General features: G+C 44.0%; 1 protein-coding gene across 3 annotated transcripts in view; it reads left to right on the plus strand.

Moving 5' to 3' along the window:
- Positions 1-345: 345 nt before the first annotated feature.
- Positions 346-26707, plus strand: part of TMEM45B (transmembrane protein 45B) — a 31253-nt gene continuing 4891 nt past the window's right edge. The window contains exons 1-5 of one of the 3 annotated variants that reach the window (XM_040431949.1): positions 346-469; positions 16373-16564; positions 21463-21675; positions 25583-25767; positions 25898-26043. In XM_040431949.1, coding sequence (XP_040287883.1) covers positions 16381-16564; positions 21463-21675; positions 25583-25767; positions 25898-26043 — 728 coding nt within the window. In that variant the 5' untranslated portion in view covers positions 346-469; positions 16373-16380. Of the gene's footprint in view, positions 470-13786; positions 13903-16372; positions 16565-21462; positions 21676-25582; positions 25768-25897; positions 26044-26707 lie in introns of those variants that run through there. The other 2 variants (XM_040431964.1, XM_040431958.1) reach the window with 2 other exon arrangements.

Consider the following 26707-nt stretch of genomic DNA (forward strand, 5'->3'; position numbering starts at 1 on the left):
TACAACAGCTGGAGGGCCGCAGGTTGAGCATGCCTGCTTTAGATGTTTCTGCAGACTTCCATTTCAGAAAAGAGAAGGTTTATCGCATACGTTCTTTGTGGTTTCATGTTTTATAGCCTCCAACACATTTCTTCACAGATCTCCAGATGGAAACCTGTCTGCCCCATATGGGTACTGTAGAGCATACGTCTGCCATGTGTTTGTGCTCTTGTGATGCTATGTTTAGATGCAGGTTTATGGGCAGGTGTAAAGAATTGTCAGGCGGCTTTCCTGTCTCTCAGGTTTGAGGAGTTGGTCCATTTACTGTTATCAGAAATGTTGGAACTGTCACATTGTTAGGTACAAGCAGAACTGGTTTTATTTCACACCGTGCAAAGGTCGCACACACCTCCCCCAGCCAGCCCTGAGCGGAGATGTGTACACCTGTTCCACAACTCCCTGCAGAGACCTGAGGAGCGCACAGGTACAGGTGAGAGCTCATGCATACACCTTCTTCTCATCAATGCTTTTTTCGATTCCTGGATCTTCTTGCTCCCATTCAGGAATCACGAAAACTTTCCAGTCACTCAGATGAATTTTTTGAGTCTGGTTATTCTATTTTAGGCAACTTTCACCAATAACTTGCTGTGTTTCTGTCACTTTTCATTCTTTGCCTATGTAACTTACTGATGACGTGAGGTTAATAATTCGTTTTTCAGGGTGGGGTACAGGACTTAACTGTGAGGGGTGGAGTAGCATTGTGGGCAGATGACCGCACTGTTGACAATGGGGGAAGGTAAATAGTGGTGGAGATTATCGCAGCTTGTAGCATATGGCAACTATTTGGCTGGTTTCATACACAATGGGGGTTATTAATGAAGTGCGCTATGCCTGTTTTAGGTGTAACACCTTTTTGCCACTTTAACCCCTTAGTGACCAGCCTGTTTTGGGCCTTACTGCCCGAGGGGTTTTCTTCCTTTTTTCATCGTTGCGTTCCAAGAGCTATAACTTTTATATTTTTCCGTCTATATAGCTTTATGAGGGCTTGTGTTTTGCGGGACAAGTTGTAGTTTTTAATGGCACCATTTTGGGGTACACATAACTTTCTGGTTAACTTTTATTAACTCTTTCTGGGAGGGAGATGGGAAAAACAGCAATACTGCCACTGCGTTTTTACGTTATAAATTTTAAGTCGTTCATTTTTTGGTATAAATAACATAATATCTTTATTCTCTGGGTCAGTACAGTTACAGTGATACCAAATACTTAGTTTTTTTTTACGTTTTACTACTTTTTAGCAATAAACCCCCTTTTTTCTTTTTAAGGTGTTTTTTCGGTGGCAACTAAGAATAAATGAGCAATTCTGCCTTTTTTTATTTATTTTTTACGGCGTTCACCGTAGGGGATAATTTGCGCGATATTTATGTAGTCCGGGTGGTTCCGGACGCGGCAATACCAAACATATGGGGAAGATTTTTTTCATTGAAAAGCGTATTTTATGGAAATCAAAGCGTAAATATTTTTTTTTATGTTTTTTTTTTTAAATTGAATAAATGTATTATATTTTTTTTTACTATAACAGACAGCTTTTTGATTGCTTTTAAAATGGAATGCTCTACAGTTCCGAGAATCAGCCACCTTCACAAGGCCTTCATCGGGCTGTTCTCGGAACTGACTGCTCCCGGTTACCGCATTTGTTTCAGACCAGCTCGCTGACTTACCTGTGCCTCGCCGGACTTGTAATTTAAGATGGCAGCCCGCATGTGTTCGCGGGCGAACATAGCGAACTAGCTATCACTGATGCTCTATGGGCCAACATGCATTGCATTTTAATGGCAAAGCTATTCTGACATTGACCAGCAGGCTGCGCCAGAGAGATTTCAAATACTGACGGAAATTATACGCTCCATTCATTAACATTAGCAACGGATTCAGGGACATAAAATCCGGACTATATACGCATTGCAAATAGGCTCGTAAGATTCTTATAATTTATGACCGTGTGTGCACTTTGTCATAAATTAGGTAAATCTATGGCAGTCTGTGTGCCTCCTGGCTGGAGTAGTTTTCCCCCAACATTTAAACCTGTTTCCTTTGTCATACGGCCGGTGAAAAAAGGGAATTGCAACTATTTTTAAGACTAAAATAATCGCAAGCCCCTTAAAAAACAGTAGTAGAATTTGGAAAACTGTTTTAGTTGCCCACAGCAACCAATCAGGGCTCACCTTTCATTTTAAAAGTGTTCTGAAAAAATTAAAGGTGACCTCTGGTTGCTATGGGCAACTCAGACAGTTTTCCTGTTAGACAGTTTTGACAAATGAGGCGCAATAGGGGAGATTTAGCAAACTGGTGTAAAGGAAAACTGGCTTAGTTGCCCATAGCAACTAATCAGATTCCATCTTTAATTTTCCAATGGAGCTCTGAAAAATGAAAGGTGGAGTCCGATTGGTTGCCGTGGGCTACTAAGCCAGTTTTTCTTTACACCAGTTTTGATAAATCTCCCCCAATGGATCTGCATCTGCAAACAGAGTTCACACGGCCAGGGCCCGTGCATTGTGGACCTCAATTTGCGGTCCGCAGCACAGGGCCCTTACGCTCGTGGGCATGAGCCCTTGAGGAGCAGAAACTGTTTATGGTCCCAATACGGGCACTGAGCGCTTACACTATTGCAGAGCTGCTCTTTGCGGGCCGCAATATGGGCACTGGCCAACAGCCCCTCCTCCCTCCCCGCACTGTAACTGGAAATCCACATGTAATCTGCAATGTGTGCAGGTACCCTAAAGAGGTTGTTTCAGGAGGAAACTGGACAACACTTTGGATCTGCCTGCAATAAACAATTGATCACTACCTACCTGATTCCACGCTGTCGCTCTGGATCACCCACCTATGCTCTGTTTATCCAGCTGAAGCTGTGATGTCACATTGATAACACCTCTACAGCTAATCACTGCTCTCAGCAATGCATTGCCATTTAGGTGGAGGATGACATCAGAGGCTAAAGGGCAAAAGTTCATGGTGAAGCAGTGCTCCGAGGGCCTAGGCCCATCCCTTGGTGCACCGAACACCTCATTAGCTGAGATAAACTGCAGGTTTCTCACAAATGGGGCTACGGATTTTAATAAGAGAGGGGGTGTTTTACTCGGCACGATCAATCCTAACAGTTTGCCTGGCTTAATAATGGGTGATCATGATTACAGATGCTCTTTTAGGGCTCATTCATATGACCGTATCTGTTTTTGTGGTCCGCAAATTGCAGATCCGCAAAAAACGGATAACGGCCGTGTGCGTTCCCCATTTTGCAGAACGGCAAGCCCCATGATAGAAATGCCTATTCTTCTCTGCAAATACAGACAAGAATAGGATGTTCTATCTCTTTTTGCGAGGACGCAGAACGGACATACCGATGCGGACAGTGCTATCCACATTGAAATGAATACATCCCCATCCATTCCGCAAAATTGCAGAACGGATGCAGACGCAAATATACGGTTGTCTGAATGGGCTCTAAGGAGCAGAATCTGGCAGAATAAAACTTCATATTCACACTACTTCTGATGAGAAAATGAACACACAATGTATGTTTGTACTGCTCTGGCCAGCCCCTCTCTACTGCTGTCAGCAGTTTAGCATGGTCAAATCTTTTCACTATATTTTATAGGGAAAATAACATCAACCCGCAGGGGACTGGTGGGAGCTCACACATGTAACTTCTGCAGACATGAAAGTCACTGATTCTCAACAGCAATGTTTTGAAGGAGAACTTTTCTGTATGCTCCCCTATAAGCAATGAATAGATGCGGAAATTAGACATCACAACATTATAGCTCCTCTCCCTAGTGCTGACAAATGCAGCTTACATATCACTTGTCACATTAAATGTTATGCAGATTCAGTTGTGAGACGTTGCATGGTTTCCAGACATCCCAACCTGCAAAAACTCATTTTAGGGCAGTGCACTTCTCATTTCAGGAGGTTTTCTTTTTTTTCTTTTTTTTTCTTTTTTTTACGAACTTTTTATTACATTTTCCAAAAATATGCAGAACATAACATATAACAAGGTTACTGTGCTGATGCAGCAGCTGTAACAGTTAAAGGCAAGTGTAACATGAACAAAACATATATGGGAACATAGTGAAACATTATATAATGTATGACCAAAAAGAAACAAGAACAGTAACATCTCAAGGTGTAGATTACGCCGCACCAGGTCTGGCCATGTGTTATAACAATCTACGAAATCCAGTTACGACACAGGAAGAAATAGCTTTCATTGTACTGTGTAGTAGCTTGTTTGGCAGATTTCAGCATTTTGCTGGAAGTCTCAACCTCGTAGCAGTCTGTGTCAATAAATTTGTTAATTTTGTAAGACATCAGATTCACAAGAGTTTTGTGAGACGGCTGACTTCTGAATTCCGTCTTAATGTGACGCACAATGCTGAATGCCCTTTCCACATCACAATTAGAATTTGGCAGCACCAAAAGCAACTTCATCAGCTGGCAGAGCTCTTTAAACCTCAACTGCCCTGTGCTCATAGATTTTACTTTGGACAGCTTCCCCCAGAATTCATCTACTGGTAAACTTTTGTAGTTTGGCACCAGTCCCTCAAGATTTGTTAAGACATAATCCAGGACTTCCAAGTGGAGCTGTTCTCTGGCATCTGCCTTGATCACATTTGGAAATCTCTCTGCCAAAATCAAAATCTGCTCTTGAAAACCTCATCTTGGTTTTCCATATTAACCACTGACAGATTCTTCAAGACTTGGTCTCCCATTGGGAACTTCTCCAAGATTTTTTTAATGCTCCTGAGTAGGGCTGCACGATATGGGAATTTTGTGCGATTGCGATTAGGGCCCTAAAAATTGCGATAACGATATGCGATACGATATTTTAAGGGAATTGTGCTAGAGGTCGATTTGCTTGGATTTTCAAGGCAAAAGCACACAGAAATGACTGATAATGCTGAAATGTAGTTATACTTAACTCCAGAACGGAAATGCACAGTGTTTTTCAAAATAAAACATCTTTTACTAAATTAAATAACATATTTGCATTACTGCAAAAGTACAAAATACAAAACTTGCCATTTTCTTAATAGCACTGCACAGAACAGATAAATAAAATAGAATAAATAGAAAAACATTTGTTCATTAAAATAACGACTTGCCTCCAGCCCCTCCTCCCTCCCCGCACTGTAACTGATGTATCGCCGGCCACGCTGTGCAACATAGCGGCCGGCGATACATCCGTGTCAGCCACGTAAAAAGTCAACCCTCGCTTTTTGGGGAAAAAAGTTTGTCTTATAAAGCAAAAAATATGGTAATACAATTGCAGCATTTTTGGGTCGGCCAATTGGCGATTACGATATGGCGATTTATAGCGATTGCGATTGCTTTGGCGATATATTGTGCAGGCCTGCTCCTGACATAGAATGCTCTGACATCTTTAAAGAACTTCTTTGTCTTGTAAGGGGGCATCTCTTGTCCTTCCTCACTTAGCAACTGCATCCTGGCCAGGTACCCAACAAATAGCTCTTCATCTGGAAGGTAAATTTCAGTGTTGCTTATATCTATTACCCGAATGTTGTTTTCTCTCAATACCTTCGACTTAATAAATCTGCTCGCCATGTCATGCAGGAGCTCTTGTACGCTCTGATTCAACTTGAAGAGGATAGGTGCCTTATTTTAAAATATCAAATTGAACTTGTCAAAGCACTGTGTGACATTATGTAAAAAGCATGCATATCGTTTCATTTGGGGATCTTTCAGCCTTTTCAGAATATTAGATGACTTCTTGATTCAAAATATGATAGAAAAGCTGGCCATTGGTGGAGCAGATGGTCCAAACCTTTTCCTAAAGAAAGCCAGCGTGTAGGACAATGCTTTTGTACTCTCTGCTGGGCAGCATTGCAGAACTCTTGAAACTGTTTTAGGTCTTCTCTTAGAACTTTTCTCAAAGTAGTAATAGATGTCAATGAGCAGTTCTTCAGGTGACATTGATATCTCCTTAGCCGCAGTTTTGGCACAAATGTTGACCAGGTGACTTGGACAGCCAACACTGTAAATATGAGGGGCCTGTGCTTTCACTCTTGACAATACAGAGTTGTTTTTGCCAATCATAACATTGCAGTTATCACGGCTAAATCCTACACAATTCGACCATTCAAGGCCTTTGTCATGCATGGATGATGCAATGGAGTTGAATATATTTGCAGCCATGGCATCATTGCACACTGGCATGTCTACAAATCCAACTGTTACCTTATCCTGTGTTTCATTGTAGTACCTGACTAAAATGGCACATTCCTTCTCACACATGATATCATTGCTTTCGTCAACCAAAATACTATATGGTCTTTTTTCTATCCTAATGAACTTGTACAGTTCCTCTGAACATTCAGGTTCCAGTGCCATGTTCACGATAGCTGCTGTCTGTTGATGAACAGGCATAGTTTTTTGCTATTTCTGAATCGGGAAACATTTTCCTGACTAGCTTGCCTGTGTGCTCACACCCCTGGAATGGCAGGTTATGCTCAACAACGAAAGATGTAAAGTATTCCTCAGCTCTAGTGACCTTCTCTGTCAGACTTTGGTTTTCTGCTGAAAAGAACTGTGAAATACTTGAGCAGCCTTCCCTGTGCTTAGCCTTCCTAATAAGCACAAGTCCCTAAAAGAAATAAAAGCATAAGGTGTACCCTTTTTATATTGTGTTATGTAATGGACTTTTTGGGGGTATTAAATTTTGTCGCAGTTTCACGGACGCACACAATTTTTAACCTGTGCATGTTGGGTATCTATTTACTCATTATAACCTCATCTTTTATATCTTGTAAAAACAATTGGTATTTTATTGTGCGTTGGGCACTACATTTAACTTAAAGGGGTTATCCGAGTTATGGGAAAAAAAATAAAACCTAACAAAATTAATCAGGATATACATATACATTAGTCAAGCTTGATTTTTTGAAAAAAAAAACGATCTTTACACCTTTTCTAGGTTCTGTTATTGCTGTGTTTACATACAGCAGTAACAACAATGACTCATCTCTCCCTCATGAATATTTGTGGGAGGGGTTGATCATCATGATGGCACTGTTTAGGGGGGAGATCTGTGTGGATGGCACTGTTTAGGGGGGGGGGGATCTGTGGTCTGTGGATGGCACTGTAGGGGGATCTGTGGATGGCACTGCCTGCCATCCACAGACCACAGATCCCCCTACAGTGCCATCCACAGATCCCTCTCCCCGACGCTCACAGCAGCAGTATATTAATAAACTAATCAGTCACTTCATTTCTCAATGCAGAGCTATTTTCTTATTATTTTGAAATCTCTGTGTCTCTGACTCTTACTTTGGCTTAGCTCCGGTAACAACAGCAGGCAGTGCAGGCGGCGTTCACTCACTGACGTCACGCGCCTGCTCCGCCTAGTGGGAGGAGCAGGCGCGTGACAACAGTGACAGTGAGTGAGCGCCGCCCCCCGAACTGCCTGCTCTGCTATTACCGGAGTACAGAGCTAAGACAAAGTAAGAGATATCCTGTAATAATCCAAGTAAAGAGCTCACTACAGCGCCCTGTATATTCTAACCCCCAGGCAAGCGTCCCTGTCACCATGGGAACGCTTGGGGGTTAAAATATACCATCGGATTTGAGTTTTTTACGATCTCACTGAGCTCGAAAAACTCAGATCCGATGGTATATTCTAACCAGGCAAGCGTCCCCGTCACCATGGAACGCCTGGGGGTTAGAATATTTTATACCATTGGATCAGCTATTAGCCGCAGGGAGGAACTTGGAGGTAGCCGCGGCACAAGTGAGGATCGCGCATGCGCGATCAACTCACAGCCGCACGGACTGTAATCCAGAGAGGTGGGGGCGTGGCCAAGGCTGATGACGTTCCGTTTACATGGCTTAGTCACTCCGACAAGCAGAGAGCTCCATGTAAACGGAACGTCACAGCTGATGACGTGGGCGGTCACATGACTGTTTAGTATAGCAGAGAAACGGCACAAGATAGGTACTGCAAGTGATTTAGGAAAACTAATGTATAGGAGAAATAAAGCCATAGAGAGAAATTAAGTTAACTCGGATAACCCCTTTAAGTGCATTTTTCACAAATGTTTTGGGTTTGAAAATACGTTGCGCTAATATCGTGCAACATACAAATTTGCAACTGCCACTATTTTATTCTAAAGGGTCTTGGCTTTCAGAAAATATACAATGTTTTGGGGTTTGAACTAATTTTCAGGCCTAAAATGGATTATAACATGGGTGCAAAAAAGGAAAAAGAGTCCTTGGTAAATTAAGGGGTTAACTGTAAAGTGTCACACATATTAAACTCACCTCAACATGTCTCTTAGGCCTCTTTCACACTTGCGTTGTCCGGATCCGGCGTGCACTCCACTTGCCGGAATTACACTCCGGATCCGGAAAAACGCAAGTGTACTGAAAGCATTTGAAGACGGAACCGTCTTCCAAATGCTTTCAGTGTTACTATGGCACCCAGGACGCTATTAAAGTCCTGGTTGCCATAGTAGGAGCGGGGAGCGGGGGAGCGGTATACTTACAGTCCGTGCGGCTCCCGGGGCGCTCCAGAGTGACGTCAGAGCGCCCCATGCGCATGGATGACGTGTCCAATGCGATCACATGATCCATGCGCTTGGGGCGCCCTGACGTCACTCTGGAGCGCCTGGGGAGCCGCACGGACGGTAAGTATGCTGCTCTCCCGCTCCCCGCTCCACTTTACCATGGCTGCCAGGACTTTAGCGTCCCGGCAGCCATGGTAACCATTCAGAAAAAGGTAAATGTCGGCTCCGGCAATTCGCCGAAACGACGTTTAGCTTAAGGCCGGATCCGGATCAATGCCTTTCAATGGGCATTAATTCCGGATCCGGCATTGCGGCAAGTGTTCCGGATTTTTGGCCGGAGCAAAAAGCGCAGCATGCTGCGGTATTTTCTCCGGCCAAAAAACGTTCCGTTCTGGAACTGAAGACATCCTGATGCATCCTGAACGGATTTCTCTCCATTGAGAATGCATTAGGATAAAACTGATCAGGATTCTTCCGGCATAGAGCCCCGACGACGGAACTCTATGCCGGAAGACAAGAACGCAAGTGTGAAAGAGCCCTTACAGTCATTTAACCCACCATGGGAAATTGAAAAATCACTGCTGCAAACAGTACAGCGAGCTACATTTTCATTATTTTTTAACCCTATCAGACAAGGGTACACTTTAGTGTAGTCAGGGGTGAAGTGCGTTTTGTACTTCTTTTTTTTACTTGCACATTCTGCCATGGTGCTGAGTGGTCGTCACGCTCTCGCTTTTGGCAAACTTAAGTTGTCTCTGATATGATATATGAGGTAGAAGGTAGGGCAGGCAGGGACTGGCAACGCTTCCCTATCTGCACACTTTGCTCTATGGTGTGGAGGACTGGGCTCATTACCCTGCCCCAAATTATCATATTTAGGCCTCCTGCACACGGCCGTTTTTTTTCCCCGTTTACTGGCCGTTTTTTGCGTTCCGTATTCTGTCCGTATACAGAACCATTCATTTCCGTATTTCCGTTTTTCCGTTCCGTTTTAACATAGAACATGTCCTATTATTGCCCGCAAATCACGTTCCGTGGCTCCATTAAAGTCAATGGGTCCGCAAAAAAAAGGAACACATACGGAAATGCATCCGTATGTCTTCCGTTTCCGTTCCGTTTTTTGCTGAACCATCTATTGAAAATGTTATGCCCAGACCAATTTTATCTATGTAATTACTGTATACTGTATATGCCATACGGAAAAACGGAACAAAAACGGAAACACAACGGAAACAAAAAATGAAACAACGGATCCATGAAAAACGGACCGCAAAACACTGAAAAAGCCATACGGTCGTGTGCAATAGGCCTTATGTATATGATTAAAGGGATTCTGTCACCACCTATAAGCCCCTGTGAGCTAAACATATGCTCATGTCCAGGGTAGCATTCTGATTTCTAAGGTGGCATTATAAAAGCTATTTGTGGCTTTATTCTGCGGAAAAAAACAGGTTTTACTAACCTGCCAATCATTGAATTAAGGTGCCCAAGCAGGGGAGGTCTGTGGATGCATGGTGCCCGGCCGCACGCATCGCCGTTCGTGCCCAGCGACGCCTTCTACTCCTCAGTGCCGCCTCTCCCTCTCACTCACTCCCCTTCCTCCCGCTTTGAGATCCTGCGCGTGGGCACAGGCTCAGCCTGATGCGCCGTTGCGGACTGCTGGCATTGGCTTCTTCTTGCACTGTGCGCACACGCGCCGAGAAGGGGACACTGCTACAGGTTGCCGGAAAGGTTTACTGCGAGTAAACCTTTTCCGGGATATATTGTTTCACATGCGGGCGTCAGGGAGCCGCTATCTAATAGCGGGAGACTCCCTGAACGTCCGGGAGACTTGAGATCCCTGGGTTTCCATCCTGGTAGTTGTCATTTTGGGGGGTCATTCGCAACATTCGCACAAATTCCTGGGGAGGAGCATGGATTTTAGGCGAGCTAGTCCTAATGTCAGACAAATACTCAATGGTTTACTTATAGCTGCCACTGTCTTTCTTATTTGTGTAGCTGTAGTCATAGTAGAGGTTGTCTCTGTTTGTTCTAGATAAAGGATAAGGAGACTGGAAAAAACAGGCTGTGGCCAGACTCACCTGATCTGGAATTTACTATGGAACATGTCACACTATAAGGCTACTTTCACACCTGCGTTCGGGTGTCTGCTCGTGAGCTCCGTTTGAAGGCTCTCACAAGCGGCCCCGAACGCATCCGTCCGGCCCTAATGCATTCTCAGTGGACGCGGATCCGCTCAGAATGCATCAGTCTGGCGGCGTTCAGCCTCTGCTCTGCTCAGCAAGCGGACACCTGAACGCTGCTTGCAGCGTTCGGGTGTCCGCCTGGCCGTGCGGAGGCAAGCGGATCCGTCCAGACTTACAATGTAAGTCAATGGGGACGGATCCGCTTGAAGATGACACCATATGGCTCAATCTTCAAACGGATCCGTCCCCCATTGACTTTCAATGTAAAGTCTGGACGGATCCGTTCAGGCTACTTTCAGACTTAGAAATTTTTTCAAACTATAATGCAGACGGATCCGTTCTGAACGGATCCAAACGTCTGCATTATAGGAGCGGATCCGTCTGTGCAGATACCAGACGGACCCGCTCTGAACGCTAGTGTGAAAGTAGCCTAAGGCCTCATGCACACTCCGTTTTTTTTGCGGATAGGATGAGGACCCATTCATTTCATTTCAATGGGTCAGCAAAAAAATGCTGATAGTTCATCCGTTTGTGTTCCGCGTCCGTTGTCCGTGTTTCCCTTCAGCAAAAAAAATAGTGCATGTCCTACTTTTTTCACATTTGCGGACAAGGATAGGCATTTATTACAAGGGATCTGTGGAAAAAAAGGATCCTCCCCAAAAAAACTGATGACGCATCATTTTTTTTTTGGCGGACGCACAATTTGCGGACGCAAAAAACAACTGTCGTGTGCATGAGGCCTAAGGCCTCTTTCACACTAACGTATTTAATTTTTTTTAGTTTCTGTTCCGTTTTTGCAGTTCCCGTTTGTGGACCATATGCGGAACCATTAATTTTAATGATTCCGCAAAAAAAAAAACAGAATGCACCCCGTGTGCATTCCGTTTCCGTATTTCCGTATATCCGTTCCGCTGAAAGATAGAACTTGTCCTATTATTGTCCGCAAATAACGTTCCGTCGTTCCATTCAAGTCAATGGGCCCACAAAAAATACGGAATGCATACGGAACACATCCGTATGTCATCCGTTTTTTGAGGATCTATGCCCACTTTGCCCATTTGTTTACACATTTTCTGTTTCCGTTTGCGATTCGCAAAAAACAGATCGCATACGGAAACCATACGGGGAATCAAAAAACGGATCCGTGAAAAACGGACCGCAAATATAAATCTTGAGTGATCCTGGTCTCAGGGAAAGCTGGGTGACAGCCAATATTCACAAAAATTTCAACATAAATTACAACATGTCCATGATGCATTAATAAACCCTAAGGGTAATGGCACATAAAGTGAATTATGTGCGGTTTGCATTTTCATGTGGGGAAAACCACATGGTAATAGAGGCTAATGGCACCCTTTAGGCTAGGTCTACACGACGACATGTCTCGCTCGACAGGGCACAACTACACTGCAACATTTGTCGCGTGACAATTTTTATAATGATAGTCTATGGTGTCACAATGCGACATGCTGCGACTGCGATGCGACAGTCACAGAAAAATCCATCTCAAATGGATTTTTTGAAACTGTCGCAGTGCAACACCATAGACTATCATTATAAAAATTGTCGCGCGACAAATGTCGTCGTGTAGACCTACCCTTAAAGAGGACCTTTCATGGGTCCAAAGAATATGAACTAATTAGCAGGCTACATAGAGCGGCGCCAAGGGATCTAAGTGCACTCACTATTATTCCTGGGCGCCGCTCCGTTCGCCCGCTGTGGCCCCCGGTATTTACTCAACATTCAGTGCAAGTAGGAGGAGACGCCAGTGTCTCTCCTTCTCCCTGACAGCAGCGCTGTCCAATCGCAGCGCAGAGCTCAGAGCCAGGGAGAAAAAAAAACTCCCTGGCTCTGAGCTATGCGCTGCGATTGGACAGTTTGTTTCCCTGTGGCGGTATTTTTCACTATCTTGACGATTTTTTATTTGTTGGCCCTCCTGAATCTGATGATTGTTCTGATTTGCTGTTTGGTTTTTTAGACATATGTAGTAGTTTTAGTATTCCGGTTGCTGAAGAAAAAACAGTTTCTAGGAATCATTATAGATGCTAAATTTAGGTTATGGAAAATTAAGTTAGATACAATTACAATTGTCTATAGTCTCCTTGTTGAGAAAAAAGAAATGTATGTTAAAAGAGATGCAGTCTGTTTTAGGGTCGCTTAACTTTTCCAGTAGAAAAATACCAATGGGGAGAGTTTCTTCAAACCGCCTTTATTTTGCTACTAGAGGTTTGAAGTCTCCTAGTTCCCAAATCCGTCTTACAAAATGTTTACAAGATGATTTGGTTTGAATTTTTGCATAATTTCAATGGCGCTAGTTGTTGGCAAGAAGAATTTGTGGATTCTGTTGCGCTGGGCCTTTTCACGGGAGCGCCTGGTAGTTGCGGTGTGTTCTGGATTGGCAGCTAGTCGGCGGAACAATGGCCTGACTCATGGGTGAATTCTGGAGTGACAAGTAATATTGTGCTGTTACAGCTCTTTCCTGTAGTGGTCGCTGTAGTAATCTGAGGGGCTGAATTCAGAAATAAAAGGATTTTATTTCATACCGATAATAAAGGAGTTATTTTTGCAATTAACACTTTGTCGTCTAAATCTGAGCTAGTAGTGAAGTTACTGAGACATTTGGTCCTTTTTTGCATGCAATGTAATATTTGGATTAAGGCTAAGTGTTGTAGGTGCATCTAATAGCTTAGAGGATTCTTTATCTTGTTTTCAGCTTGCAAAATTGCGGGCAGTGATGGTCAGTTTGCAGTGTTCGCCAACGAACACATGCGGGCTGCCATCTTGACTCACCCGTCCAGCGATGCACAGGTAAGCCCTTACCTGTGCCGGGAGCCGGTCTGAAATCAAATGCGGTCACCGCGAGCAGGCAGTTCCGAGAACAGCCCAATGAAGGCCCCCGGCGGCTGCACCCGGTGACCGCATTTGATTTCAGACCAGCTCCCGGCACAGGTAAGGGCTTCATTGCCATCGCCGGATGGGTGAGTCAAGATGGCAGCCCGCGTGTGTTTGTTGGCGAACTCTGCGAACTGACCATCACTGATTGCGGGAACTTGCTCCAGAAGCAGAGCTGGAAGGGATCCCATGCCCTTGTCATCTTTGGCACCTTATTTGGGATTGATATCTGAAAATACAAAACGTTCACTGGCACCTAGAAGGTGGGCTGCTTATGCAGCTGCATGGTGTGATTGGTTATTATTCAATGAGTCGATGGCAATTGCGATTAATTTAGTAAGGGCTTATTATTTATTGCTAGCCTATGTGAAAGGAATCTATCTTTTTCTGCAGTTTCTAAAACGGTATGCGGGTAGTGAAGAGAAGGCATCGCCCGTACGAGTGCTGTGGTCTCTTCAAACAGCTGATTGGCGGGGGTGCTTGGAGTCACCCCCCTGCCAATCTGATACCGACCTATCCTGAGGATAGGTCATCGATATGGAAAAACCAGACAACCTGTTTAAAATAAACAGAAAATTTGCACTTAAAACCACATAGAAACTGCACACAAAATGTGATACTGTAAATAGTGCAAATTTATGTGCGTTTTTATCGCATTTTTGCTGCTGTTTTCATGCAGATTTTTTGCATGCAAATCTGTACCTTGTGCGAGTAGCCAAAGGCCACCTGCGCACGTTGCAGAATACGTGCAGTTTTTGTGCGTGGATTGCCGTGCAGAAAAAACACAGCGAATTACAGTACCAGCAAAGAGTATGAGGCCTAAGGCCGCCTTCACATGTGGCAGATTTTGTTGCAGAAATGTCTGCAGCTGATAATCAGATCTAATCATATGAATGGTGCTTGCAGAAGTCTATGTACATGCTTCCATAGTTGTAAGCCAGAAGTAGAACCTAGACATAAACACGAGTTTAATGTTTTCCTCTGATGGCAGGACGAAAGATCTTTCATCTCCCGATGTGTGACCAATGTAAAGCCATACGGACTAATATGTGTATGGCCGTGCCTGTGAACAACCAACTTCTGTCTAATGTGTATGGCCTCCTTATGCAGATTATACGCAGTTTTTCCGTGCGGACTCTCATGTGGAGACAAACACATTGTATTCAGTACCAGCAAAGTGTATGAGATCACAAATCTCATGTACACTTAAAGGGTTTCTGTCACCCCGCAAAACTCATTATTTTTTTTTTGGATAGTTCGATTCCTCATAGTGCGATATAGGAGAATATAATGCTCTTACTTACTTTCATGCGGCCGATTCTTTATAAAACGAACTTTTATAATATGTAAATGAGGGCTCTACCAGCAAGTAGGGCGTCTACTTGCTGGTAGCTGCTGCAGAAATCCACCCCCTCGCCGTGTTGATTGACAGGGCCAGCCGTGATCTCCTCCTCCGGCCGGCCCTGTCAGTAATTCAAAAATCGCGCGCCTCGCGTCATTCGGCGCAGGCGCTCTGAGATGAGGAGGCTCGTCTCCTCAGCACTCCCTCAGTGCGCCTGCGCCGATGACATCACCAAAAGAGAAGACGTCATCGGCGCAGGCGCCTGCGCCGAATGACGCGAGGCGCGCGATTTTTGATTTACTGACAGGGCCGGCCGGAGGAGGAGATCACGGCTGGCCCTGTCAATCAACACGGCGAGGGGGCGGATTTCTGCAGCAGCTACCAGCAAGTAGACGCCCTACTTGCTGGTAGAGCCCTCATTTACATATTATAAAAGTTTGTTTTATAAAGAATCGGCCGCATGAAAGTAAGTAAGAGCATTATATTCTCCTATATCGCACTATGAGGAATCTAACTATCCAAAAAAAAAAAAAAAGAGTTTTGCGGGGTGACAGAAACCCTTTAACTTTTTTGTTACGTGCGAAAAACTTTTTCTCCGGTCTAAAATAACGAATCTCTGACAGCACTGTCAAAAATGAGCATAACCAATGCCCAAAATAAAGGATCTTTTTTTATTTTTTTATTTCTCTGTTCTTCTGACGGATTAGAAGAACGGAAAACAAAACAGTGATATGAACCCGGCCTAACACAAATCCGGTTGTTGGTTCGGAAACTCTGCAAGACAGCCCATACCCGTGTGCAGGAACACAACCTTTTTAACGGGTTGTCTCAGCTCGTTGTTACTGAGGCGAGATGAGACACAGTTCAGACCACCTCCCAGCCGGGAAATAGCAGAGCGCTCTGGTGCTCTGCTGTTTCAGTACCTCTCATTACCGTGCATGACGGCTACTGAAACCGCATAGCACAACAAGCTATGCTGTTTCTGATTTAGGGAGAACCCATATCTGGTTGTGCTACGCTGTTTCAGTAGCTGTCATGCACAGTAATCTGGTAACAGGAAAGTAGCAGAATTATGAATGCAGCTCTGGAGGTGACTGGAGTATAATACATAAGTGAAGCAGAGGATTTGATTGTTTCTCCCATCACTACTGCTGTCTGTTGATGTCTTTGGTAAATATATCATATCCCTTTAATAAAAAGGGAGGACATTATAAGGTATCGCCAAGCTCTGCTCCACCTTGTACCTGGATATTGGAGCTTTTGTTCAGTTTTCTTCTTCCGGTTAATTTCACTGCACATTCCCTCTGTTGTCAGCACCGCTTCTGTCCCAAGGGGAAGGGTGGATTACAACTGCAACTCTTATCATTTTACTGATTACATTATTGTTTCAGGGAAATAAATGGCGAATTTCAAAGGTCACGCGCTGCCAGGCAGCTTCTTCCTGGTGTTCGGCCTGTGGTGGTCGATAAAGTATCCACTCACGTACCTCAATGGCAGAATCAAGGGAAAACGCAGCAGCAACCAGTGTCACAAGCGCCTGGAGCTCATCGAAGGGGTGATGAAGGTCGTATTCACTTTTATAGGTAAGGACTTGGGGGTCATTTATTAAGGGACTTGAGACTATTTTAGGGGTAAAAATAGACACAAAAATAACCTACAAAAACCTCCCTGTCTAATCAGACAGCATCTAAACCCACAGAAAAAAATCAACATCTACGCATACAAAGAAAGCTGTGGGACTCCAAATGTACAATAAATATAAAACAATCTTTATTAATTGATAAATATAAAAAAAATTATTATTCTAAAGAAAAAGGCAAGATGGATATTGATACCGAGAACATTGTAAGGGGCGTTATCCCCAATATACGGTAGTGATCCACGTCTACAAGATACAGTCCTGATCAAAAGTTTAAGACCACTAAATGGCAAAAAAATCATATTTAGCATGGCTGGATCTTAACAAGGTTCCAAGTAGAGCTTCAACATGCAACAAGAAGAAATGGGAGTGAGACAAAACATTTTTTGAGCATTCAATTAATTGAAAATAACGATTAAACTGAAACAGGCTGTTTTTCAGCTGATCGAAAGTTTAGGACCACATGCCTTTAAAAGGCCAAATCTGTGCAAAGATGTGGATTCATTGTCATTTTCTGTCAGGTAGTCACACATTGTGATGGCAAAGGCAAAAAAAACTCTCCCTTTTTGAACGTGGTCGGGTTGTTGAACTGCATAAGCAGGGTCTCTAACAGCGCGCCATCGCTGCTGAGGTGGGACGCAGTAAGACAGTCATTTGGAATTTTGCAGCGTACTCAAGTTAGGGTTAATAGTGTTCCTGGGTGTTGTAGTGCAATCATGACACTAACCTGAGACGGCTGACTCTCTGCAAGGGCAGGGGATGATAGGAAATGTTCGTGACGCCAGTGCCAATTAAACGGTGGCACGCCGTTTGCTGATAGCAGGAATAATTGAGGAACCACGTGATGTTAAAGCAGAACTCAAACTTTAGTAGTCATCATATAGGGACAATAACGGAAACGCAGTTCCTTTGCAGACAGTTGATTTTCAATACAGTTGATGCAGGCAATATATGTATAGCAAGGTGACTTCAGAGTGTTAAACACAGGACTTGCAGTACAGGAGCTTGCACTCTATCCCTGACTGATCCTGGAACATAGAAAATCTTCTCCAAGGCCCAATACCCTAGCTCTGGCGTATATCCTTGGTTTTATCTTTATCAAGTACCTCCTCTGTTGTCTTGAGTACCTCTTGCTTTTCTTGACATGCCTCTGTCTCTCTCTCAGCTTCCTCAGACTCTAGAAACTTCTGAACTCAGGTGTTCCTGCTTCTGCATAGATGAACTCAGGAGGGGAACCTTCTCTTTGAATCTGGAACCCGGTTACAGGGACTGCAATACCCTCTCCTGGTCGGCAGGCTTCCGGCCTGGACTTGACTCTGACATAGTCTAAACTCTAACTGCTGTAGACTGACTTTAGACTAGACTGACCTTTCCTTCCCTGACTGGGCCTTATATAAACTAGGGCTCCCTAGCTCCCTCTAGTGACTAAGAGCTGGAATGACACCCCTAGCAGGCCTGTACATGCAAGTTTCACAGTAACAGGGAAATACATAGCATTACAGTTTATAAAGATGACTTATACCAACTTCCCCATAAATAAGGGGGAACGACAGCACACAAGTGACCCTTCTGTAGTGACGGGCATTACAGTCCCCGTACACTACAATTTCTTAAATGATCCTGAGGGTTATGGAACAAAAAAGTCAAGTGGAAGACCCAAAAAAATTTCATCAGCACTGAGCTGGAGGATCCAATTGGCTGTCCGTCAAGACACTGGACGATCGTCGACCCAAATAAAGGCCCTTACTGACTGCAGCTCCATAACCATCAGACGGCATCTGAGACTGAAGGGGTTCAAAAACAAAAAACGTCTTCAAAGACCTCGTCTCCTTGAACACCACAGAACTGCTCGTTTGGACTTTGTAAGAGAGCACCAAACATGGGACATTCAAAGGTGTAAGAAAGTTTTATTTTCTGATGAGAATTTTTTTTAACCTTGATGGTCCTGATGGTTTCCAACGTTACTGGCATGACAAGCAGATCCCACCTGAGATGTTTTCTACGCGCCACAGTGGAGGGGGCGCCATAATGGTCTGGGGTGCTTTTTCCTTCAGTGGAACAATGGAGCTTCAGGAAGTGCAGGGGCGTCAAACGGCCGCTGGCTATGTCCAGATGTTGCAGAGAGCATTCCTCATGACTGAGGGCCCTCGTCTGTGTGGTAACGACTGGATTTTTCAACAGGACAACGCTACAGTACACAATGCCCGCAGGACAAGGGACTTCTTCCAGGAGAATAACATCACTCTTTTGGCCCATCCTGCGTGTTCCCCTGATCTAAATCCAATTGAGAACCTTTGGGGATGGATGGCAAGGGAAGTTTACAAAAATGGACAACAGTTCCAGACAGTAGATGGCCTTCGTGCAGCCGTCTTCACCACTTGGTGAAATGTTCCCACTCACCTCATGGAAACGCTTGCATCAAGCATGCCGAAACGAATTTTTGAAGTGATAAACAATAACGCCGGAGCTACTCATTACTGAGTTCATGTTTGGAAGTTGGATTTCTGTTTTAGGGGGGTTTAGTTTTTTTTTGGGAGGTGTGGTCCTAAACTTTTGATCAGCTGAAAAACAGCCTGTTTTAGTTTATTCATTGTTTTCATTAAATTGAATGCTCAAAAAATGTTTTGTCTCACTCCCATTTCTTCTTGTTGCATGTTGAAGCTCTACTTGGAACCTTGTTAAGATCCAGCCATGCTAAATATGATTTTTTTGCCATTTTTCAAGTGGTCTTAAACTTTTGATCAGGACTGTATATGATAGAAATAAATGGCACTACTGAGCATATTATTACCAAAGTGATGAGATATCAAATCTTCAACAATCACCAATAGATCGTACAAGAACATCAATGTGTGCAGTGATTAAATAACAAGATTGCCCCATAGGCCCACAGGTATGTCAGGCACAATATCGCATCAGCAGTGTCGCTGAACAAGACACCACATTACCTGTAAATGTCTAAAATATCATAAATAATAACTGCCGTGCAGACTACACTGGCAAAGGTGGTCGCGCTGCCACGTATAGGCTGTAACTTCAGAGTGTAGGTGAGGATATGACAGTCTCTTCTAGTGCAGCCGAACAACCGGATTCCAACAGAGGATGATCTTTGCCAAAAACGACCCTTCTGTGGATAGTGAAGGTCCATTTAGCTTTCCATATATCAACAATATTTTATTATACTCACAAAGGTATAAAATCAACAGGCATTGAACAATCAGCAGGTCATCCAAGGGTAAACTTATGAACACGGATGACCTGCTGATTGTTCAATGCCTGTTGATTTTATACCTTTGTGAGTATAATAAAATCTTGTTGATATATGGAAAGCTAAATGGACCTTCACTATCCACAGAAGGGTCGTTTTTGGCAAAGATCATCCTCTGTTGGAATCCGGTTGTTCGGCTGCACTAGAAGAGACTGTCATATCCTCACCTACACTCTGAAGGTACAGCCTATACGTGGCAGCGTGACCACCTTTTTGAGTAAACCACTGTTTGGTGTGAATTGAGCAGAGGTCTGCGACGCAGATAGAAGATCTTAATAACGCAGTAGTGAACTTTCATTTATTTTATTTTATTAGTTTTTATTGTTTTTATTTATTTTAAGAAAGTTTACACTGGCAAAAAGAATATATAATTAGTACCGCAGCACTGCAGATGCATAAAATATACCAAAAGTTTACATATAATGCGACTTCTAGAAAAACAGATGTACCCTGTGACATGGTTCACTTATAATCAGGAATGCTGTCTGAGCACAAGTACCTCGAGTCCTCGACGGGCGTTTCACCCTCAAGGCTTCGTCAGGAGGTAATAGATTTAGACAGTACAAGGTATATATAGGGAATACAATGGGAGTATACCTGATAATAATAAATATAAAAATAGACACAAATCCCTTTTGTGACCAGCCGTGCAACAATATTTAGTTGCATGGCTGGTTTCACGCCATGTTGGGCAGGACGGGGGTGTGTTGGGGGCCGTGCTGGGGCCTGGAAAGAGGTGTAAATATTGGCAAAAACATATGCCAGGCGTAAGGACTGCCATAGATGCACCTAATTTATGACGAGGGACACGGCTTGTCATAAATTAGCCATCTACTACGGTAGTGCAGGTGGGAAACTAAGACCTGCTTAAAAAGCCAGTCTTAGTAAATGTGCCCCAACAAGTGGTCCAAGTGTCACTGACCCTTCCTGCCCACGTCTGCAGTGAGCTAGCCACTGGTGTGTGGTTGTGGTGGGGGTCGAGGGGTTACCTGCTTTATTAAAAGGGAATCCGTCCACCTTTCCTGACATATATCTTTTAGTAATTAATTATAATTCCCCACGAAATAACAGTAATTCTGGAACATTTTTTTTTGAGCTCTCCATTGTGGTGTTCCTCTGTTCTTCCTCCTAGAATGTTGTGAATTAATTGAGTGCTGGGTGTGTACCACTTCACATACTGACAGTGTGCAATCAGTGATGACAGTGCCAGACACACCCCTTTGCCATGGTGAATGGTAACACCCGTCTGCCAATTTATTCATACATTTTTGGAAGGAATACCAGAGGAATAGCATAAAACAGAGTTATAAGCAAAGATGAACCAGGATTGGTATTTCTTGGGAAATACAAGTAGTTACTAAAACAAGCATGTCAGGAGAGGTGACAGGCCCGATTTATAAGGGATTGTGTGCTGGGGGCATCTGCTCTACTGTACATCTGTCCTTGTTTTATCCTTGAGGATCCATTATGAATCCTGGACCATGGCTACACTATATCAGCAGTGGATGGAAGTGAGGCAAATCCTGTCACGTTCCTCATTCTTGGAGGGTTCATTGATTTCTGTCTCCATGTAGGGATGCTGGCCGAGCAGTTTGTCCCAGACGGTCCTCACCTGCACCTTGTCAATGGTGAGGAGCACGGCTGGGTGAAGTTAATGAACTGGCAACACACCACAATGTACTTCTTCTACGGTCTGTCCGGAGTGGTGGACATCCTGACATACTTCCCATTGAACTTTCCACGAGGGCTGGACCGTCTGTCCTTAGCTTTGGCAGTTTTCATTGAAGGTAAGAAAGTTATATAAAGATATGTGTCCCAAATGAAGTCTCCTTAATCCGTCCACAGTTCCTCTGGGACCCTCAACTAGCAAAAGAACTGGGGGTCCCCTTGGCTCTATCCTCTAAGTCAAAGCAGCTGCTTTTCCCATTGAAATCAAAGAAAAGATGTGGCAGGATAGTAGTTACAGAGCAAGCAGTCTGGTAGGATTTGATTGTGGCAGAGATGTCCCCAGGGCGATTAGACTTTTATGGTATATCCTGGGAATATGCCATATGTGACTGAGATGGAAATACCACAATTCAGTTGGGTTTTCTGCTAATCAGATCTGCTAGGTCAGATGACAGACTGCATCGCTGACTGTTTACCTGCAGCAGCAGCAACATGTATTTTGAGCGCAGCTCTGGCAGTGACTGCAGTATACAAAGGAGAAGACCGGTGTCGGTCTTCTCCTTTGTGTATCAACAGGACGCCGACCCTGGACACGTGCACCGCGCATGAATAGAGGGGAGTGCCGGCCGTTTCACTTTGTGGAGTGACCGCAGTATGTCATGATGTTAGAGACTGGGGGAGATTTATCAAACTGGTGTAAAGGAGAACTGGCTTAGTTGCCCATAGCAACCAATCAGATTCCACCTTTCATTTTCCAAAGGAGCTCTGAAAAATGAAAGGTGGATGATTGGTTGCTATGGGCAACTAAGCCAGTTTTATTTTACACCAGTTAGATTATTTAGATTAGGTTAGATTAGATTAGGTATTAGGTTACATTATTTCCTCCACATAATCTAATAATACACGTAAAAACTATTTAAAAATTGTTATTTAATGTAGAGATTCCCTTTAAAGAGGTATTATGTAAGGTAAGGCTGAGAGGTGCATTCAGTGTCATCATTCACACAACCATAGTCTACATTCACACAACCATATGATCGAGTCCGCGTCCAGCGGGTGCAGACCCATTCATTTTGTCCGCATCTGTAGTTCCCTTCCGCTACTCCCCTAAAAAATAGAGCAATTGCGGACAAGAATAGGCATTTTCTATGAAAGCGGTGGCATGTGCGGTCCGAAAATTGCAGAACGCACATGGGCCTGTATGCATGTTTTGGTTATACCATGTCTCAGGCGAAGCACTTGACACCTGGCGCCTCCTCTGCTGTTTGTGAATGGCCAATTTCACACAAGAGTATTTAGTGCGAGAACTACGCTCTGTCAGTACAAATAAAAAATAAAAAATCTCAGTATAAGGGCTTTTTCACACGGCCATTGCCCCTCCGTTACCGTATCGCGGCCCGCATACAGCAGGCCTGCAATACACGGTGCACCGTGCACTTGAATGGGTCCGCAAATCCGTAGATGGGGTGCGGAATGAAACCACGGAATGGAACCCTACGGAAGCACTACGGAGTGCTTTCATGGGTTCGGTTCTGTGCCTCCGCACCGCAAAAAGATAGAGCAAGTTCTATCTTTTTGCGGAACGGACAGATCGCGGACCCATCACGGTTGGTGCCCATGCATTGCGGATTGCAATTTGCGGTCCACAGCACGGGCAGCACACGGTCGTGTGAACAAGCCCTTAGGCCTCTTGCACACGTTTTTGCGGATTCCGTTTGCGGTCCTCATGCGGAACCATTCATTTCAATAGTTCTGCAAAAAAAATGGAATGTACTCGATATGCAGTCCAGTTCCGTATTTCTGTTCCGCTGAAAGATAGAACTTGTCCTATTATTGCCCGCAAATAACGATCCGTGGCTCCATTCAAGTCAATGGGTCTGCAAAAAAAAAGGAATGCATTCATATGTCTTCCGTATCGGTTCCATTTTTTCTGAACCATCTATTGAAAATTTTATGCCCAGCCCAATTTTTTTATGTACTTACTGTTTAAATATTATTTTATTCTTCCATTCCCGATCCGCAAAAAACGGATCACAAACGGAAACCAAATGGAAAAACGGAACGGCATAACGGAACGGAAGCGGAAACACTACTGAAAGAAAAAAAAACTGAAAATAATTCAGGTTTTGAGATCCGGCAGAGGATTTCAAAACCTGAATTAAAAGGATCTCTTCCATTTAATACATTCTGATGGCTCAGTTTCGACCTGTTGTATTAAATTAAAACTGAACAAACCTGATCAGGCATGAAAATCATTGTGATGAAAAAAAAAAAATAGGAACCATTGACAGGGTACTTTCACACTAGCGGTTCAGTTTTAGGGGCTCAATACCGGAAAGAAACGCTTCAGTTTTGTCCCTATTCATTGTCAATGGGGACAGAACTGAACAGAACGGAGTGCTCCAAAATGCATTCCATTCCTTTCTCATACCGGTGAGCAAACCGCAGCATGCTGTGGTTTGCTTTCCGTCCTGAGATGCAGAGCAAGATGGATCCGGCATGATCCCCAATGCAAGTCAATAGGGACGGATCCGTTTTCTCTGCCACAATTTTTCAATGGAGTTCATGACAGATCCGTCTTGGCAATGTTAAAGATAATACAACCGGATCCGTTCATAACGGATGCAGACGGTTGTATTATCAGTAACGGAAGCGTTTTTGCTGGACCTTGCCGGATCCAGCAAAAACGCTAGTGTGAAAGTAGCCTTAAGCTACTTTCACACTAGCATTTCTATTTTCCGGTATTGAGATCCGTCAAGCTTCCGTTTTGTCCCCATTCATTGACAATGGGAACAAAATGTAACTGAACAGAACGGAATGCTCCAGAATGCATTCTATTCCATTTGGTTGCATTCCCATACTGGAGAGCAAACCACTGAAAGCTGCGGTTTTCTTTCCGTCCTGGAATGCGGAAATGTGCGTCATGACCCTCAATGCAAGTCAATGGGGACGGATCCGTTTAACTCTGACACAATAAAAAAACTGATCCGTCCTCCATTGACTTTCAATGGAGTTCATGAAGGATCCGTCTTGGCAATGTTTAAGATAATACAACTGGATCTGTTCATAACGGATGGAGGTGGTTGTATTATCAGTAACGGAAGCATTTTTGCTGAACCCTGCCGGCTGGTGTGAAAGTAGCCTTAGTGTACTTTCACACTTGCGTTAAACTTTTCTGGTATTGAGTTCCGTCCTAGGGGCTCAATCCCGGAAAAAAACTGATCAGTTTTATCCTAATGCATTCTGAATGGAGAACAATCCGTTCAGGATGCATCAGGATGTCTTCAGTTCAGTCACTGTACGTTTTTTGGACGGAGACAATACCGCAGCATGCTGCGGTATTTTCTCCGTCCAAAATTCTGGAACACTTGCCGGAATGCCGGATCCGGCATTATTTTCCATTGAAATGCATTAATGCCGGATCCGGCCCCAAGTGTTCCGGACGAATAGATCCAGTTTTGGGGTCTGCTCATGCACAGACCTTTAAAAATTTGAAAAACCGGAGAGACGGATGACAACCGGAGAGACGGATCCGGTATTGCAATGCATTTGTGAGACGGATCCACATCCGGATCAGTCTACAAATGGTATCCGTTTGCATACAGATTGCCAGATCCGGCAGGCAGTTCCAGCGACGGCGGAACTGCCTGCCGGAATCCAACAACGCAAGTGTGAAAGTACCCTTATATTGATTTTCATGTCTGATCAGGTTTGTTCAATTTTGCAAACCAGACACAAAAACACTGCTCACAGCCCCAAAACGCAACTGAACTGATGTATACTGATGCATCCTGATCAGTTTTGTCCCCATTGACAATGAATGGGGACAAAACTTTCAAATCCTCTGCCGGTTCTCCAAACCTGACGCAGACGTGAAAGTAGCCTTAGCATTCAGGACAGGAAATACCCCTGACACACTGGGGGTCATTTACAAGGACCAGCGACAGAAATTTGCCATTTACTAATGCCCAAGTAGATGCTGTATTAAAGGGTCATGTTCATGCTGCACCTCACTTTTTCTTGCAGGCCTCCTCTTCTATTATCACGTACACAATCGTCCGCCTCTTGACCAGCACATCCATTCCCTGCTTCTCATCGCCATATTTGGAGGTTCAATAAGTATTATGATTGAAGTGTTTTTGAGGGACAACATTGTCTTGGAAATGTTCCGCTCCAGCCTGGCAATACTCCAGGGGACCTGGTTCTGGCAGGTTGGTTTCACCACATACTGATGTTTCCAGTCATGATGCGATTCAGACAAATGTATTTTTCCTGAGTACTAAAGAAATGGTGCTGGGAGATCCTCTCATTCTTCATTCATTCATTTTCCTCTCCTTGTAGATTGGATTTGTGCTATACCCCCTTGGACATGCCCCTGAGTGGGACCAGAGCGATCATGAGAATATCATGTTCATAACCATGTGCTTCTGCTGGCACTACGCCGTGTCCCTGATTATTATATCTGTAAATTATGGGTTGGTGTACTGGTAAGTGTGAAGAAATTATATTTTCATATTTATTTTATCATATAATACAGCTCTGTACAGAGAATATATCACTCCCTAACCCCAATGAGTTCCTCATAACAAATGTACGGTATTTTATGTATTGCTGATTAATCAGTAGCATCAGGGATAGTCTCCATGTTGGATAGTCACAGTACAGTGATATCTCCGACAGCCGTAAAGAGTTGAATATAGCGGCAGTGCACGAGATCAATCACCGCTCCATTCACGCAGGGGTTTCTGATGCCCCCATTTTTTTGAGATCGATGGGGGACCCATCCTGCTGATATGCAGTGGCGACTCTAGGATCAATATATAGGGGGGGCACAGAAGATACACAGTCAAAAATGGGGGGGCACTGATAATTTTCACCAGCTAATCATACTACTTCATTACTTCTTCTTCAGTGTCTGATAGGCCTCCTGAGTTATATTACTCCTGTATAATAATGTACCCTGATATTCCTTAGTTATATGACCCCGCCGGGCAGTGGAGTTGCTAGAAATGACTGGGCCCCACAGCAATCTTTTGAATGGGGGCCCCCCTCACCCACTAACTTTTTCACAACCCCTTCCTTTCATGCTGCCCCCCATTCCTGTGGCTAGTAAAGATCTCTCTCTCAGACCAGACCCGGCAGCTGTTCCAT

Source organism: Bufo bufo, chromosome 1 (assembly GCF_905171765.1).
Source record: "Bufo bufo chromosome 1, aBufBuf1.1, whole genome shotgun sequence".
Classification (NCBI taxonomy): Eukaryota; Metazoa; Chordata; class Amphibia; order Anura; family Bufonidae; genus Bufo; species Bufo bufo.